The sequence below is a fragment of the Myotis daubentonii genome, chromosome 8 (genome assembly GCF_963259705.1).
Source record: "Myotis daubentonii chromosome 8, mMyoDau2.1, whole genome shotgun sequence".
Taxonomy (NCBI): domain Eukaryota; kingdom Metazoa; phylum Chordata; class Mammalia; order Chiroptera; family Vespertilionidae; genus Myotis; species Myotis daubentonii.
In genome coordinates, this window is record NC_081847.1 from 36,533,287 (window position 1) to 36,549,658 (window position 16,372).

Here is a 16,372-nt window from a genome sequence, read left to right on the forward strand (position 1 = left end):
ACACTGGCCTCTTCCCTCCCACTGCAGGATCTTGGCTGTTTCCTCTGCCTGGAATGCTCTCTCCACTTTCATCTAGTCAACACCTGCTTGCCCCCTTCAGACTTCAGAAGATCTTCCTCAGAAAAGCCCACCCATATGCCCCAGACTGAGTTTTGGCCCCATTAACCTCTATTTGGCAGCACAAACTCATCCAAATTGCCGTTTTACATTCGTTTCTGTGATGTCTGCCGAGTGCTCCTCCCTCCCTGCACTGGGCACAATGGTATGTGCACCCAGCTCTCCGTCTTTCCTGTATGAACCACAGAATCGAAAGAGCCCTAGACGTGCAGCCCACCCTCCCTCTCAGAGGCCCAGAGCAGAATTGGGATTTGCCAAGGTCCCCACATGCTGCACCTACAGTCTTACAATCCATGTGGCCCAAGCTCCCAAGACCTCCAGTGCCTGGAGCAGGAGGAGCAGGGCCAGCCCCATGGAAGGATGAGGGGAGGGGCTCACCAGTGCAGACACTACCAGCTCTCAGGCACTCGGAGGCCTCTCAGACTATCAGCACCAACCACCTCTTGGCACAGATGGGGAGACAGAAGCCCCAGAGAAGGGGGACCACCTGGCTAGGGTCTTGGCGCAGATCAGAGGTTGAGCTGAGCCTGGGATCTCCGCCCCTGACCCTGAGACCCCAATCCTGGGCAGCCTCTCACACTGTGGACAGGAAGGAGAGCGCAGAGTGGTCTGGAGGAGGAGGTCAGGGCCAATACCAGTGATGGCTTTAGGATAAGGACACGACTGGAGCCTGTCTGGAAGGATGATGAAAATTAAGGCACAAAAGGTTCAATAGTTGGTCTAAAACTATCCAGGGAGAGCTGGACTCGTGGCCATGACCCTGCAGGGCCATGCACCAGTACGCCAGAGGCACAGAACTCAGGCACTGTGGGTATCAGCGGAGCAGACACAGTCCAGCAAGCCCCCGAGGCCTTGCACCACAGCTGCCCTATGGGGGCAGGTACCACAGCAAACACTGACCTCACATCCTACAGCCCCTTTCTCACACAGGCACAAGCTCCTGGTCTGGGGAAGCCTACAGCTGGTGGGGTCTGATCCCCAGGCCAGGTCAGATGAAGGGCAAGTGCAAATTCACAATTCACAAAAGCAATGAGCCAACTCCAATGTCACACAATCAGCTGGACAAGTAATAGGAAGTCAAAATACTAGGTATCAGGTTGAACCATATTAAATTGCCATTTTTTACAGCTCAGAAACAGATAAATATTGTCAATTTCATATAGTTCAATCTATACAAAAGAGAAAAGAACCAAGAAATACAAATAGAGTAAGCATGTTATCCAGAAGTTCCTGAACAAATAAATAGCTGAAGACTTTAGGGAGTTATTATTTCTCCTTAAAAGCCTTAACTTTGTAAATTAGATGCATGTATTATGTTGATAAAAATAATCATCTAATACATAATTGAATAATACATAAATGGTGGGAAATTCCTTTTTTTTAAAAAAAAAAATTTTACTGATTTTTTTACAGAGAGGAAGGGAGAGGGATAGAGAGCCAGAAACATTAATGAGAGAGAAACATTGATCAGCTGCCTCCTGCACACCCCGTACTGGAGATGTGCCTGCAACCAAGGTACATGCTCTTGACCGGAATTGAACCTGGGACCACGAGCCAAACTGGTTAGGGCGGGAAATTCCTTTTGATATTCTTGCAGAAGAATTAAAAATAAGCCCTAGCTGGTTTGGCTCAGTGCATAGAGCATCAGCCTGCAGACTGAAGGGTCCCAGGTTCGATTCTGGTTAAAGGCACATCTTGGGTTGTAGGCTTGGTCCCAGTATGGGCATGCAGGAGGCAGCCAATCAATGATTCTCTCTCATCATTGATATTTCTCTCTCTCTCTCTCCCCTTCTGAAATCAATATAAATATATTTAAAAATATATTAATAATATATTACTAATATATAAAAACCCAGGGTCCATAACACCCAAAACGACCAAAGGTTCGACCGAACTCCAGGCAGCACGCATAGCAGGCTCCAGTGGGCGGGGACTGGCGAGTGGGCTGAACTGCTGAGCTCTCAAGGGAGAGAGAGTGGGGCTGATCCGCGGCTACTAGTGAGGACTGCAGAGAGAGAAGCAGCGGGTCAGACCCTGCTTCTCTCTCTCTCCAGGCCTCGCCAGCAGCCATGCTTCTCTCTCTCCGAGAGATCAGCAGTTCAGCCTGCTCGCCAGCAGTGTGGGGTGGCTGTTGATCAGCCTCACCTCTCTGATCAGGCCTGGAGATGCTGACTGGCATAGAAACCGACCAATCAGAACCAAATCTGGGTGAACTGCGAAGGCAGAACCTAAGGTGGGGGCTAAGGAGGGATTTTAAGGGCAACAGCTGTTTGGTGTAAGGTGTAAGAAAGTGGCTCAATTTTTTAATAACCCGTTTGCCAGTATAGTGCATATGGCTGGCTATCAGTCCAGATATAGGGATTATGTGTTTTTGTCTTCCAAGAGCATCTCCTCCTGCTGAAAAAGGCTTCCCCCCAACCCCCCATTTAAGCAATCGTATCCTATATAATCTATACTAATAAAAGGGTAATATGCTAATTAGACCAGGTTGATCGGCCATCTTCCAGACATCCGACTTCCTTCCAGACAAAGCCATGGTAGTGGGGGCCGAGGCAGTTAGGGATGATCAGTCTGGCAGGGGAGGGCCATTGGGAGAGAGATCAGGCCGGCAGGGCAGGGCAGTTGGGGGTGAGATCAAACCGGCAGGGAAAGCAGTTGGGGGCGAGATCAGGTCGGCAGGGGAGGGCAGTTGGGACGAGATCAGGCCAGCAGGGGAGGGCAGTTAGGAGTGATCAGGCAGGCAGGTGAGTGGTTAGGAGCCAGTGGTCCCAGACTGTGAGAGGGATATCCGACTGCCAGTTTAGGCCCGATCCTAATCCCTAAACGGCCCAGTTGGGATCAGGCCTAAACCGGCAGTCAGACATCCCCCAAGGGGTCCCCAATTGGAGAGGGTACAGGCTGGGCTGAGGGAATTCACCCACGTGCATGAATTTCATGCACCAGGCCACTAGTGTGTGTGTGTGTGTGTGTGTGTGTGTGTGTATACATATATGCCTAAGCGACTGAACAACCAGTTGCTATTATGCACACTGACCACCAGGGGGAAGATGCTCAACAAGGGAGTTGTCCCCTGGTGGCCAGTGCACTCCCACAGCGGGAGCGCTGCTCAGCTGACTGACCTGTCCTGGTGGCCCACCAGCCCAGTGGCAGCCACTCCCTCCCTCAGTAGTCCTGCAGGTCCAAAATGGGAGAACAAGCCAGGCACCAACGGACTGGTGCTGCTGGCACAACTGATCATGACAGTGCTGCCAGCCTCCTGGAAACTGGCCTCAGGCACGGTGGCCACTTCCCCTCCTAGATGCTTGGCAAGGAAGAAAGGATATAAAAGCGGCTGTCAGATGGACCTGACAACCGACATGAAGGTCAGTGGGACAGATTCAGATGCTGGGCCAGCAAGGGCATCCCACTGCATTGCGTCCTGGCAATCCCCACTTGGGACGGGCACCAGATGTAGGGCTCAGGGCTGGCAAGCGCCGCTGCAGCAGCGCGAGCCTCTCCCAATCGGGACTGACTGGGTGTGAGCCCGAGGCAGGCGCAGTGGGGCCGGGATGAGTGGGAGTGGCAGGCAGGAGCAGTAGGTGGCGTTGGGCTGTGGGTTTTGGCCCTATCCCCGCAGGCCAACCCCAAGGGACCCCACCTGTGCACAAATTCATGCACCGGGCCTGTAGTAGTAGTAGTAGTAGTAGTAGTAGTAGTAGTAGTAGTAGTAATAATAATAATATATGAGCTCTCTCGTCTCGCCTAAGGGGAAGAAGGAAGGCGGCTCCGCCCTGCTGTCATGAAGAAGCAGGAGGCCAAGAAGATAAATCCCGTTTGAGAAAAGGCCCAGGAATTCTGGCATTGGACAGGACATCCAGCCCAAAAGGGACCTCACCTGCTTTATCAAATGGCCCTGCTACATTCAGCTACAGCAGCAAAGGGCTATTCTCTATACGTGTCTGAATGTGCCATTAACCAGTTCACTCAGGCCTTGGATCACCAAACAGCTACTCAACTGCTGAAGCTGGCCCACAAGTACAGGCCAGAGACAAAGCAAGAGAAGAAGCAGAGGTTGGTGGCTCAGGCTGAGAAAAAAGCTGCCGGCAAAGGGGATGTCCCCACCAAGAGGCCACCTGTCCTTTGAGCAGGGGCTAACACTGTCACCACCCTGCAGTGAGAGAACAAGACGACTCGGCTGGTCGTGACTACACACAACGTGGATCCCATGCAGCTGGTGGTCTTCCTGCCCTGCCTGTGCTGGCCGATGGGGGCTCCCTACTGCATGAGCAAGGGGAAGGCCCGGCTGGGCGTCTCGTCCACAGGACGACCTGCACCACGGTTGCCTTCACGCAGGTAAACTCGGAAGACGAGGCAGCTCTGGCTAAGCTGGTGGGGGCTATCCAGACCAATTACAAGGACAGATATGCTGAGATCCGCTGCCACTGGGGAGGCAACGTCCTGGGTCCAGCGTCGGTGGCTCGCATTGCCAAGCTGGAAAAGGCCAAGGCCAAGGAACCGGCCACTAAGCTGAGCTAAGTGTGCACTGTGGAGTTTTTTGCACATAAAATAAAAATTCTTCTCCAGCCTAAATAAATAAACTATGAAGATAATCCCCCTTCTAGAAAGTAGAGCCTAATTCTTGCCCACTATCACCCCCTACCCCTGGGGTGGGCTAGGCTTGGTGACTCGCTCCCAAAGGACAGAGCAGGGGCAGGGAAAACGGCAACTTCCCCCTGGAGGAGCCTGGAAACAGTGGAACCAGACGATGAAGGGCAGCAGCATGAACTCAGGTGGCCAGCAGGTCCTACTGCCCGAGTGTTCCAGAACCCACACCTGGTCTCATGATGACAAAGCATCAGCCACACTGGAAGTGGGGGCGCCCGACAGGCTCCCTGGCCAATGCTCCTCAAGACTGTCCAGGCCATGAGAAATGAGGAAAGTGAGCAGAGGACACAGGGAGACTTGACAACTAAATGTAATGTGGTGCCTCCTACTGGGTCCTAGGAGGCCATGACAGGGAAAACTGGGACATCTACATCAAGTCTGGAGTTTACTTAGTAATAATGGACCAGGGTCAGTTTCTTGGTTTTGACAAATGCGTCATGGTAATATAAGATGTTAACACGGAACAGTGGGTGTGGAAGCAAGATCTAGAGACAGAAAACTGCTTCCTTTGGCAATCATTTTCTATGTGGCACTTTCCAACTGAACAAAGCTTTCCCCACCCAACCCCTCACAACCCCCTCTAGGCTGAGGAAACTCAGGCAACCACCCCCTCTCGCCAGGTTGAAACAGCCTCCTCCCTGGGCTCAGGTTCCAGCTTACAGCCCTCACCTCTCTCCCCTTCCTGGCAGAGTGAGGCTTTCAGAGCATGAATCTTATCGCAGTTGTCCTCAGCTCAAAACCAGAGCTCAGACTGGTCCTCAGCACAGTGAGGCTCAGGAGGCCACGTGGCTCTGACACTGCTGACCTGAAATGGCCTCGTTCCTATCAGGTGGCACTCACCAGGCCTACAGAGCTCCCCCCACACACCCCGTCTCAGGACTCCACTTAGAGGGGCCTCCCTCCAGAGCTTCCTTAACTGCCCAGCTCTGAGCTGTTTGTCTTGTTCATAGCACTACCCGGCTACCCCAATCCTGCCTATTTCCTTTTCTTTCTCTCCCAGACTGTGGGCTGCTTAGAAGCAGGGCTACGTCCCTCGTTCACCCCAGTTGAGCGTCTGGTGCACAGCAGGCACCTAATTCATACTTGCAAATAAGTAAATCAGGCCCAAGGAGCTCTGTGACTCCTCTAAGGCCAGCGAGCCAGATGGGCTGGGAATTACTGGAATTAGGGGTTCCTAAGCCCAGGCCTTCTGGCTGGCTGTGCCCCCATGCATTTAACCCAGGTTTTTCCTGTCACTCTGGCTGTCGGGGGAGGATATGAAAGCTTGTGAGAGATAAGCTTGGGATGTCTGATGATGAGGGGGACAAAGGAATGAAGACCTTGGTAAATGCCACTGGAAGAGGAAATCAGGTAAACATGCACAGCCAGCTGGACAAGGGCTCAGCCTGCGTCACAGGGACCCTCCACCACACAACCCACAGGAATAAGCCGGGAATGGGCCGCCATCTGGTCACAAGTAGGGGCTACAGACCACCCAACACTGCGGATCTGACCCATGTCCCTTCACATGGCCACTCCCCAGAATGGCATCAGGCCAAGTGAGAAGCAGTTCCAGGAGACAGGACTGGGGTTTCATTTGTCCTGAAGTGAATAAGCGAGTGCTGAGCAGGGCCCAACACGCCAGTTGGTTGGTGCCCAGATTCCAGGGCTCCCTGAAGACAGAAAACAGGGCCAGCCCAGGACCTACAGGGTCTGTAGCACAAAGCAGCACCAGGGCGGCCTCGCATGTGAGGAGGCAGCAGCTCCGAGCGTGTTCCAGACTCTGCTGGAAGGGATGGGCAGGGTGTGACAGAGCAGGAGTGGGACTCTCAGGGCCTGCCACACAGGCAGGAGGGGAAGGGGCTCTGGCTCTGATCCCCTAGGAATCCAGCAGAACTTGCCACAGGCCCAGCTTGGACCAAAGCAAACTGGAACTGGGAGGTTAGGGTGTTTAAGATTGAGAGATCACTGGTTGTAAAATGTGGTTTCTAATTCCTGCTCACTCCATTCATTCATCAATAAACAGTCAGTGAATATTCTTGGTGCTGGGGATACAGTGGTGAAGGAGAGAGACCAGGGGGCTGCCCCAGTGGAATCCGCAGTCTACAGGGAGGACATAATGAACAAGGGCAAGAATAAGTGTACCTCTTTGGAGTTTTGTGACTTCCAAGCCTCAGCTTCTTCACTTGTGTCAGGGAATAATAACAGTGCCTCCCTCAAAGGCGAATTAAGTGAATTCCTTATCATCCTGTATAATGAAAGCCTAATATGCAAACTGACTGAATGGCGGAACAACAGGCAGACCAACTGGTTGCTATGACACACACTGACTGCCAGGGGGCAGATGCTCAACGCAGGAGCTGCCCCCAGCCCGAAGGCCCAGACAAGCAGCAGGGGGGGGGGGGGGGGGGGATCAGCAGTTAGTGGGAAGCGCCAGGCCAGCCAAGGCGGGTGCCAGCGGGGGGGGCCCCCCCCAGTTGCCTGCCAGTCGCCCCAAAGATCAGCCCTGATCGCTGGCCAGGCCTAGGGACCCTACCCGCACATGAATTTCGTGCACTGGGCCTCTAGTAATAAAATAAAATAAAACAACTTAAAAGGCTGTCAGTAGGGGAGTAGTTACATCAGGTGTGATGGGTCTACATATGCGGGACTCAAAAAGGAGCTTCCTCTCTCATGTACGAACACAGGTCACCAAGGCGTTTTATTAAAAGGACAAAAAGTCATACTTCCATTGTGATGCCAACAATAACACACACACCCCTTTCTCCATGTGCACAAGAGAAGTTGCAAAGCACAGGGAAAGGTCCAGGCCACAAAAGCACATGATCCAGAAGACAAAGATCATAGGAGCCCGGCCTCTAGCAAGCTCTCTTTAAACATGAACCCCTATTATAATTTGGGGGAAAGGTTCCTATGTTTCCTGACTTTAAGTTGAATCAGGGTGAGTGGGACATCTTATATTACTCTTTTTAAAATGCTAAATTTGGTGCACACCCCCCTCTGGGGAACACAACCATGCCATTTCCTTCCCCTCTTCTTGCTCCCCGCTCCGGCCCTGCCCCCTGGCATGCATCTCCTAAACTCTGGGGGATCCTATGAGGCTTGCAAACAGGGGAGCAATGGGTAGCAGCAGCTCATCCAGGGCTAACTCCCTGAAACTGTCCCCAGGCCCCCTTTTCTCTGACTTCCCAGTGAGCCAAAGCAGCCTCACCTAGCTCTCCTATTGCTTCTTCTATGCTAGGCCCTTCCTTGTTTCACTGTCTCCTGCCTTAATAAATGTACCCTCAAAGTCACCTAAAAAAAGAAAGAAAGAAAAGCCAAATTAAAATGCATTCCTTTTTGTTTATATGTCATCGCTGACCTGGAGAAGAACAGGGTCAGAAACAAAGAGGAGGGGGACTGTTCTATTTCCCTCAGTTTCTGGGTCCAAATGGTTTCCTAGGAAATTGCTCTGGGTATTTGAAAAGGAAGTTTGTACTATTTCCCATGTCGACATATGAATAATGGCAACGGGACCACACATAACATGTCCAATTCTTTCAACACCCTGAGAGGTGGGAGAAAACTGCCCCCCAGAGAAATTCAATCACTTGCTGAAGATCACACAGTAAGGAAGTGGAAAGGGACCTCAATCAACTGATCTCTCTCAGTAAACACGCACGCGCGCGCGCGCGCACACACACACACACACACACACACACGCGCGCGCGCGCGCGCGCGCGCTCCCCTCTATGGATGGGTGTTGTCATTTCCTGGTCACTGACTCTGAGGCACAATTAGCTAATGATCCATGCCACATGCTGAAAAACACTTAATGGCCCCAGGGGGAAGGATGTGGGCCGAGGTCACTAGTGTTTACCTGCTGGTGAAACTAAAAATCTACCAATAATTTGTTCTATTATAGGGTATGGCACTGACCAACTCTAACAGAGCTGGGCTTAAAATCTACAGGCCAAGATGTTCCCTATATTCAGCTTCTGATTCAGCAATGACGGCCTGGCTCCAGTCGCCTGCTGAAAATCCACACTCATCGGTTCTCAGGATACCTCTGATGTGTCTTGCCCAGGGAGAGGAGAGTGAGGACCAGTGGCTCGGGCACCGTCTCAGCTGGGAGAGCTGAGAAGAGCTGGCTGTGGGACTGGGGCACGTCCCTGAATGTCATACTTTTCAATGGCAACACGGACTACAGGTCAGACTGAAGCAGAGGGGCCTTGCGCTGTGGACATGCTGGGCTTCACTGGCCAGAGGCCAGGTTCTGGCAGAAGCTGGAGGAGGGCTGTGGACAGAGCAGCCACCCACGGACCTCAGCCACTGGGGGTGACTTGGCTCCCTCCTGCCCACCTCCTAGGTGATCTCCCCTTCCCTTCTCACTCTCTGAGTCTGTAAGGTCCAGTTCCTACTCCTCATTCCCTGTGGCCTCCCTTGACCACTCACAACGGGAAAGGTATCTGCTCCCTCTAGATTCCTCCAGTGCTTACTCTGCACATTTGGCCATTAATCACATGACGTTCCCCTGGCTATCTTTGGATCATTCATTCATTCAACAAATATTTGCTAAACAATGCTCTGTGCCAAGCACTGGTAGCTGGGACCCTGCAGTGGGTAGGACAGGCCAAGCTCTGCCTTTAGAAGCTCACAGGCAGAGAGAGAAGAAGAATAATATAGTCACAGGTTGGGCAAGTGCTATAAAGGGGGCTAAGAAAGAGACAGTGGGCAGGGGAACCTCGTGAAAGGCCTCTTTGAGGAGGTGACATTTAACTCATACTAACATTCTGAATGTCTCATATTTAAACCCTGTGACTACCAACAGGCGCGAGGGCAGGGTAAGTATAACCCTCATGACAAGGGCTGCTCTTCTACCTCAGCCAGTGCTCCCAGACATCAATATGCCTGGAGTGCCTGCCTTGGTGAATAAGGGCCCCCACTTGACAAGCCCCTTTAGTGATCTGGAGGTGGCAGCCAGAAAGCCCCAAGCCAGCAGTCCCGGAAGCATCTGACCCCACAGAGTTGTCTCTGGCTCAGAGCCACAGAGCCCAGACCCTAGGAGGCCGATGACACATTGTGCTGGCTGTGCTTGAACAAACCATAGCTTACAGTCACTTGGACCACTGCTGGGAAGCCTGGAGGTTGGTCTGATCTGTCTGAAGGGCAAATTGGCAATATCTGGCCAAATGTACAATGTATATGCCCTCTGCTCCAGCAAATTCCACCCCCTGGAATCTATCCTAAGAAAATACTGGCATGCCTATACAAGAGTATGTGGAGGGATACGCAAGGCAATACTCTTCTATTTATAGCAAAACAATCAGAAGCGACCTCGGTGTCCATCAGGATACATCATCGTACATCTAATCATGGGATAGCGGAGCCATTAAAGAATTATCGTGAGATCAGATCACTAAGTGAAAAGCAGCAGTGCAGGATGTGATTTCTTTATATAAACAGAACAGCTCTTGTGTGTGCGTATGTATGTAAAGCTGTCTGTAAACATACAGGGGACGTCTGCAGACACACACCAGACTGACCCAGTGATCACATCTGCACGGGGGAAGGGATAGGGCCCAGGCGGATCTCCAATATCATTCCATATGCTTCTATGTGGACTTCTTTTCCCTTCCAATAATGAATTCATGTATTGCTTGTATGATTAAAAATACATTTTAGCCCTAGCTGGTTTGGCTCAGTGGGTAGAGCGTCGGTCTGTGGACTGAAGGGTCTCAGGTTTGAGTCTAGTCAAGGGCACATGCCTGGGTTGTGGGCTCGATCCTCAGTGAGGGGCGGGCAGGAGGTAGCTGATCAATGATTCTCTCATCATTGATGTTTCTATCTCTCTCTCCCTCTCCCTTCCTCTCTGAAATCAATAAAAATATACTGAAAACAATTTTTTTCTAAGATTTTTTTTAAAGGTAAAGGCAATGCCAAAAATTCAGTCTGGTTTTTCGCTGTAGCTGAGTCATTAACACACTCCATCTACCCAGCCTTTGCTTCCCACCCCCAGCACCATCCTCCTGTCCCAACAATTCAGTTCCTCTTGCCTTTGATGGCACCTGACCACTTGCTGAGATCTCCATGCCTTTTACAGAGACCCTTGCTTCATAAAGGTGCCAAAGGAAACACATAGAAAGCTGTTATCTGGCAGGTCCACAGATGCTTCCTAATCACTGCAATCCCACTGCTGGCCCACCTGACACTCATGACAGGACAACAAACTGGGGGGTATTTCAGTGGCGCTCACCAAGCTCCCAGCGTCCCAGGGCAGGCCCAATGCCCTCACATGCCAGTCATCACTTTCAAAGGAAAAGTAAGGGGATTTCAGAAAGACCGAAGAGCCAGAACAGCCCTCCAGATTCCTCCAAGACACTAAGTCGAATCCTGCAGGAACAGGTAGGAGGTGCTGAGCACCCACCATCAATAACTATGTGACAGGCCTGGTCCCACCCAAGCCACAGGCCCTCCATCACTCTTCCTGCTGTTCACAAATCAAGATAAATAGCTGGGCTGGACATTAATTGCCCAGAAATGTCCATGCAGGAAATACCAGACCCATCATTCATAGCAAAAGCCCGAACTCCCTCCTTCTTTCCCAGCAGCTAACCTTGGAGGCAAGCCTCCCCCTGGGGTTATTCAGTGCCATCAGTCTCCCAGCTAGCCCTGCTTCCCTTCCAGCCCATTATGCACAGGAAACGCCTGGCTGTGCCAAAGGCAAATGAAATGGTAAACGGTACAACGGATCCCACAGGACCTCCACGACGAGGACAGAGCCGCCCTGAGAGGACGCAGCACAACCAACAGGGACCTTTGGAGGTGTTTGCTCATCCACCTGAAACAGAATCTCTGGAAGAGCTTGTGAAAACTTCAGATTTCTGACCGTTTTCCACATCTACCGAGTCAACATCTGTGGAGGTGGGATTAGAAAATCTGCTTATTTTACTGACAATCAAAGCCATGTAATGGTAACAATCAGATATAACTACAGAATTTAATACAGATTAACAAGCTCCCCCCAGTGATTCTGCTGCTGAAAACCACTGCTCTACAGCACAAGGGGGAGGCTTGCCCTGGGTCAAGGAGGCTGGGCTCCTTGCTGGTACTTCTCATTTAGTGATCCCATGGCCTCCTCTCCTGCTACTCCCAGCCGTGCAATTTGCACTCCAGACCCAACCATTTCTCAGGTCCCTGTCTTTGCTCCTGCTGTCCCCGGAGCCTCTCCTCCCCCTGCTCCTGCCCTCCCCACCCTCACACGGTGCTGTGCAGCCAGGCACTGTTACAGAAAGAGGGTGGTCTCAGAAACCAAGCCTTCCCTACATTTTGTTCTTGGCTCTTCCAGTGACCTTGGGCAAAAGGCAACCTTCACGAGCCGTGATTCCCATTTGTTGTTGTTTTTTAATCCGAGGATACTTCTCCACTGATTTTTAAAGAGAGTGGAAGAGAGAGGAAAAGACAGAGAGAAATATCAATGTGAGAGAAACACATTGATTGGTTGCCGCCTGCACATGCCCAGACCAGGACCCGGGCCAGGAAGGAGCCTACAACCGAGGTATGTGCCCTTGACCAGAATTGAACCCAGGACCCTTCGGTCTGCAGGCTGACGCTCGATCCACTGAGCCAAACCAGCCAGGGCTCGATTCCCATTTATAAACTAGGGCAACACTATGCTTGCTGTGAGAATTCGACAAGGCAATAGCTCAGCATGGAGCCCAATAAATGTTAGCAGAGGCAGTTTTCCCATTGCTCTCATGTCCCCATCTTCTCTACCAGACAATGAGCTACTGTCCCCTCATTCACATCCAAACCCCTAGTTTGCAGAACCCACAGCCTAGGTCAAATGTCTGAGAATACAAAATGAATCCCTGTCCCAGGCCACCCTTAACTCTTTTTTTTTTTTTTAATATATTTTATTGATTTTTTACAGAGAGGAAGGGAGAGAGATAGAGAGTTAGAAACATCGATGGGAGAGAAACATCGATCAGCTGCCTCCTGCACATCTCCTACTGGGGATGTGCCCGCAACCCAGGTACATGCCCTTGACCGGAATCGAACCTGGGACCTTTCAGTCCGCAGGCCCACGCTCTATCCACTGAGCCAAACCGGTTTTGGCCACCCTTAACTCTTACCTGCCCAACGTTGAAGGTCAGTGTGATGGCATAAAAGAAATTGGAGTTGGCACTTCCTGCGTAAATCCAGAGGTACCACAGGACGGGGAAGAGCAGGGAGCAGACGATAATGATGCAGCCGAGGACAAAAATGTTCCGCAGGACTGAAAAGACAGATGGTCACAATGAGCCAGTGCTGATTCTCTGTGATGGCCCTGCAGGACCGAGAGGCCCAGGGAGAGCCTGCTGCAGCCCAACGCAGAGCACCCCTCTCCCCTTGCTACTCAGAGGCACTGGGTGCCAACTTAAGACCCTTGAGTCATGGTTCCCTGTGCCCAAAGCCAGTGGGACTTGGACTCCGTACCTCCTCCTGTGCCTCTGGGCAGCAAGACATGCTCTCTAACCCAATCTCAGAGGGTCCTAGAAACACATCTTCCATTCTCCTTAATTCATGTTTCAAGTCTCCTGTCTTGCTCTTCAAATGTCCCTCACTCTTCCGTAGGTGATTTAAACGCCTCTTTCAGACACCCTCCCTCCAACATCACACCACCCCAGAGGGAATGCAGAATCCCACCAAGGAGCAGCTCCCCATGAAGCCCCAGGGAGGGCCTGCTACACAGCGCAGCCAGGCAGGCCGGTGCCTTCAGCTGGACGGGGGGGGCAGCATGACAGTGGGGCACAGACTCGCCTCTGCTTGAGAGACCTTGGTTAAAATTCCTGCTTTGTCAGCAAGCTCCTCTGAGTCTCAGCTTCCCCATCTCTAAAACAGGGCTAAAATGCCAATTTCATAGGCGTGTTACACGGATTGAACAGGAAAACCTGGCACGGACGGATTACTGTGTGTTTTCTATTCTGCTATAACAAATTACCACAAACTCAGCGGCTTAAACAATATAACTTACTATCTCACAAATCCGGAGGCCGGAAGTCCAACATGGGTCTCACAGGCTAAAGAACAAGGTACCTTCGGGGCTGCCTGCCCTCGGGAGGCTCCAGGGAAAACCCGCTCGCTTGGCTTTGTAGTGGGTCGAGGCCACCTGCGTGCTTGGCTCATGACCCCTTCCATCTTCAACCAGCAACGTGGAATTACGTCCTCTCACATGGCACCACTCCGAACTCCTCTCCTGACTCCCTCACCACTTCTTTAAAAAAACAGACCTTAGTCCTGGCCGGTTTTTCTCGGTGGTTAGTATCGGCCCATGGACCGAAGAGCTGCAGGTTTCCCAGCCCCAGTTAGGGGTACAGGTGCATGCAGGAGGGAACCAATCAATGAGTCTCTCACATCGATGTTTCTCTTTCTCTCTCCCCCTCCCTTTAACTCACTCTAGAAATCAATGGAAAAGATATCCTCAGGTGAGGATTAAAACAAACAAACAAACAAACAAAAAACACACTTTAGTTTTTAGAGCAGTTATAGATTCTCAGCAAAACCGAGAGGAAGGTCCAGATATTTCCCACATACCCCTGGCTCCCACCTGATTACATTGGGCCCACCTGGACATGCCGGGATACTCTCCCACCTGAAGGTCTTTTGGCCACGGATGGTGATATAATCACAGGTTTGGGGGATTATGATGTGAACATGGTTGTGGGAAGTGAGAAGGGGGCATTATTCTGCCTACTACACTGTGCTTTTTTCTCCCTTCTAATTCAACAGGGGACCTCTGAAAGTGAGATTATATGCTATTTTTTATTTCTTTCTTTACACTTTATTTTTAAGTGAACTAAGAAATATTATTTAAAATAAATTAATTAAAAGAATACCTTGCCCAGCCGGCGTGGCTCAGTGGTTGAGCATCGACCTATGAACCAGGAGGTCATGGTTTGATTCCTGGTCAGGGCACATGCCTGGGTTGTGGGCGTGATCCCCAGTGTGGGGCTTGCAGGAGGCAGCGGATTGATGTTTCTTTCTCATCACTGATGTTTCTATTTCTCTCTCCCGCTCCCTTCCTCTCTGAAATTAATTTTTTAAAAAAGAATACCTTATGAAAACATAAAAAAGCCCTAGCCAGTTTGGCTCAGTGGATAGAGTGTTGGCCTGAAGATCAAAGGGTCCCAGGTTCAATCCCGATCTAGGGCATGTACATTGGTTGCAGGCTCCTCGGGCCCTGGCTCTGGTTGGAGGCAACCAATCAATGTGTTTCTCTCACATCTATATTTCTCTCTGTCTTTCCCTCTCTCTTCCACTCTCTTTAAAAAAAACCCCCCAAAAAAACAACAACAAAAAAAACACCCCCCAAACAATGGAAAAATATCCTCGGATGAGGATTAACAAAAAAACAAAATAAAATTTAAATTTAAAAAATAAAAACAATACAAAAAAACCTTCGCACTAAGTCTGGTAATGGTAGGCATTTAATGAGTTGAAGTTCCCTTCCCCAATCTGATCCTGACTTTCAGGAAATCCCTTCTCCTAAGTCAGAATTTTGGGAGACTGAAGGGATAGGGAAACTCTGGAACCTTAAGGCTGTTGGTATCAGCTGTCCAAAGACTTGGCTGAAATGCTATTGTGGGGGTTTCATGCATTGGGAGAGAGAATGATTACACAGGGTTCTCAATTTTGGTTGCAAAATGAAATCATCTGTGGAAGCCACATTAAGTAAATCAGAGTCTCTAGGGATGGGTCCATCATGGTTTCTAAAAGCTTACCCCATAAAAATAAAATAAAATATGTTCCCCCGTGATTGCAATATGCAGCCACGGCTGTGAACCACTGGGTCACAGTTGTAGACCTTACAAAGAGGAGACCCACAGCAGTCTGCAACAGAGACTTCGCTGTCACAGGGAAAATGACCAGGACAGGTAGTTCAAAGTTCTTATGAAAGCTGAATGCTTTCAATTTAAGGTTCATTCTTGAGAAATGACAGGTGTTTTTTTGTTGCTGGTTGTTGCTTTTGTAAAAAGTCCTCTCTTTTATGAAATGAAAATGGATGGTTGGTAGTTGACTGTTTTTTGTTTTTAAAAATGTTTTTGTTGATTTTAAAGAGAGAGAGGCAGAGAGAGAGGAAGAGAGAAACTTCGATTGGTTGCCTCCTGCATGCACCCTGACCAGGGATCGAACTGGCGACATTTTGGTGCACTGGATGATGCTCAACCTACTGAACTACACCAGCTAGGGCTGGTAGTTGACTGTTTTAATGTCATCAGTAAAATAAAAAGTTGGCAACTCTGTCATCAGAGCTTTCTGAAATTTTAGTGGTCTTTGAAATCCCACAATTTAGAAACACTGGCCTGGAGGGCTTCTGAGGTCCTCTTTTCTGATTTGAAATTTCCACAATTCTGGGCTTTCACAGCTGACAGGTTAAAGCCTTCCTGAGACCTCTCAACCTCTCTCCCAGAACAGGAAGTCTGGGAAAAGGGATGTGTGCACTGAGAATTATTATTGTTGTTGTTGTTATTATTAAGCAATGTTACAACCTTGAGAAATAATAAACCTATTTATCATTGCTCCACTTCGATATCACTATTTACATTTCAGTGTTTTCTCACCCTCTGGAAATTATTTTGCTGAAAAGAATATACATTTTTCCTGAAAGAGA

General features: G+C 50.2%; 1 protein-coding gene and 1 pseudogene across 2 annotated transcripts in view; one reads left to right on the top strand and one right to left on the bottom strand.

The window, feature by feature from the left end:
• The window catches only part of PIGU (phosphatidylinositol glycan anchor biosynthesis class U), a 109,569-nt gene that overhangs the window by 1,754 nt on the left and 91,443 nt on the right, over positions 1-16,372 (bottom strand). For both annotated transcript variants that reach the window (XM_059705945.1, XM_059705946.1), the window contains exon 11: positions 12,855-12,997. In XM_059705945.1, the coding sequence (XP_059561928.1) occupies positions 12,855-12,997 (143 nt within the window). The remainder of the gene's footprint in view (positions 1-12,854; positions 12,998-16,372) is intronic.
• On the top strand, positions 3,932-7,094 carry LOC132239533 (large ribosomal subunit protein eL8-like; annotated as a pseudogene).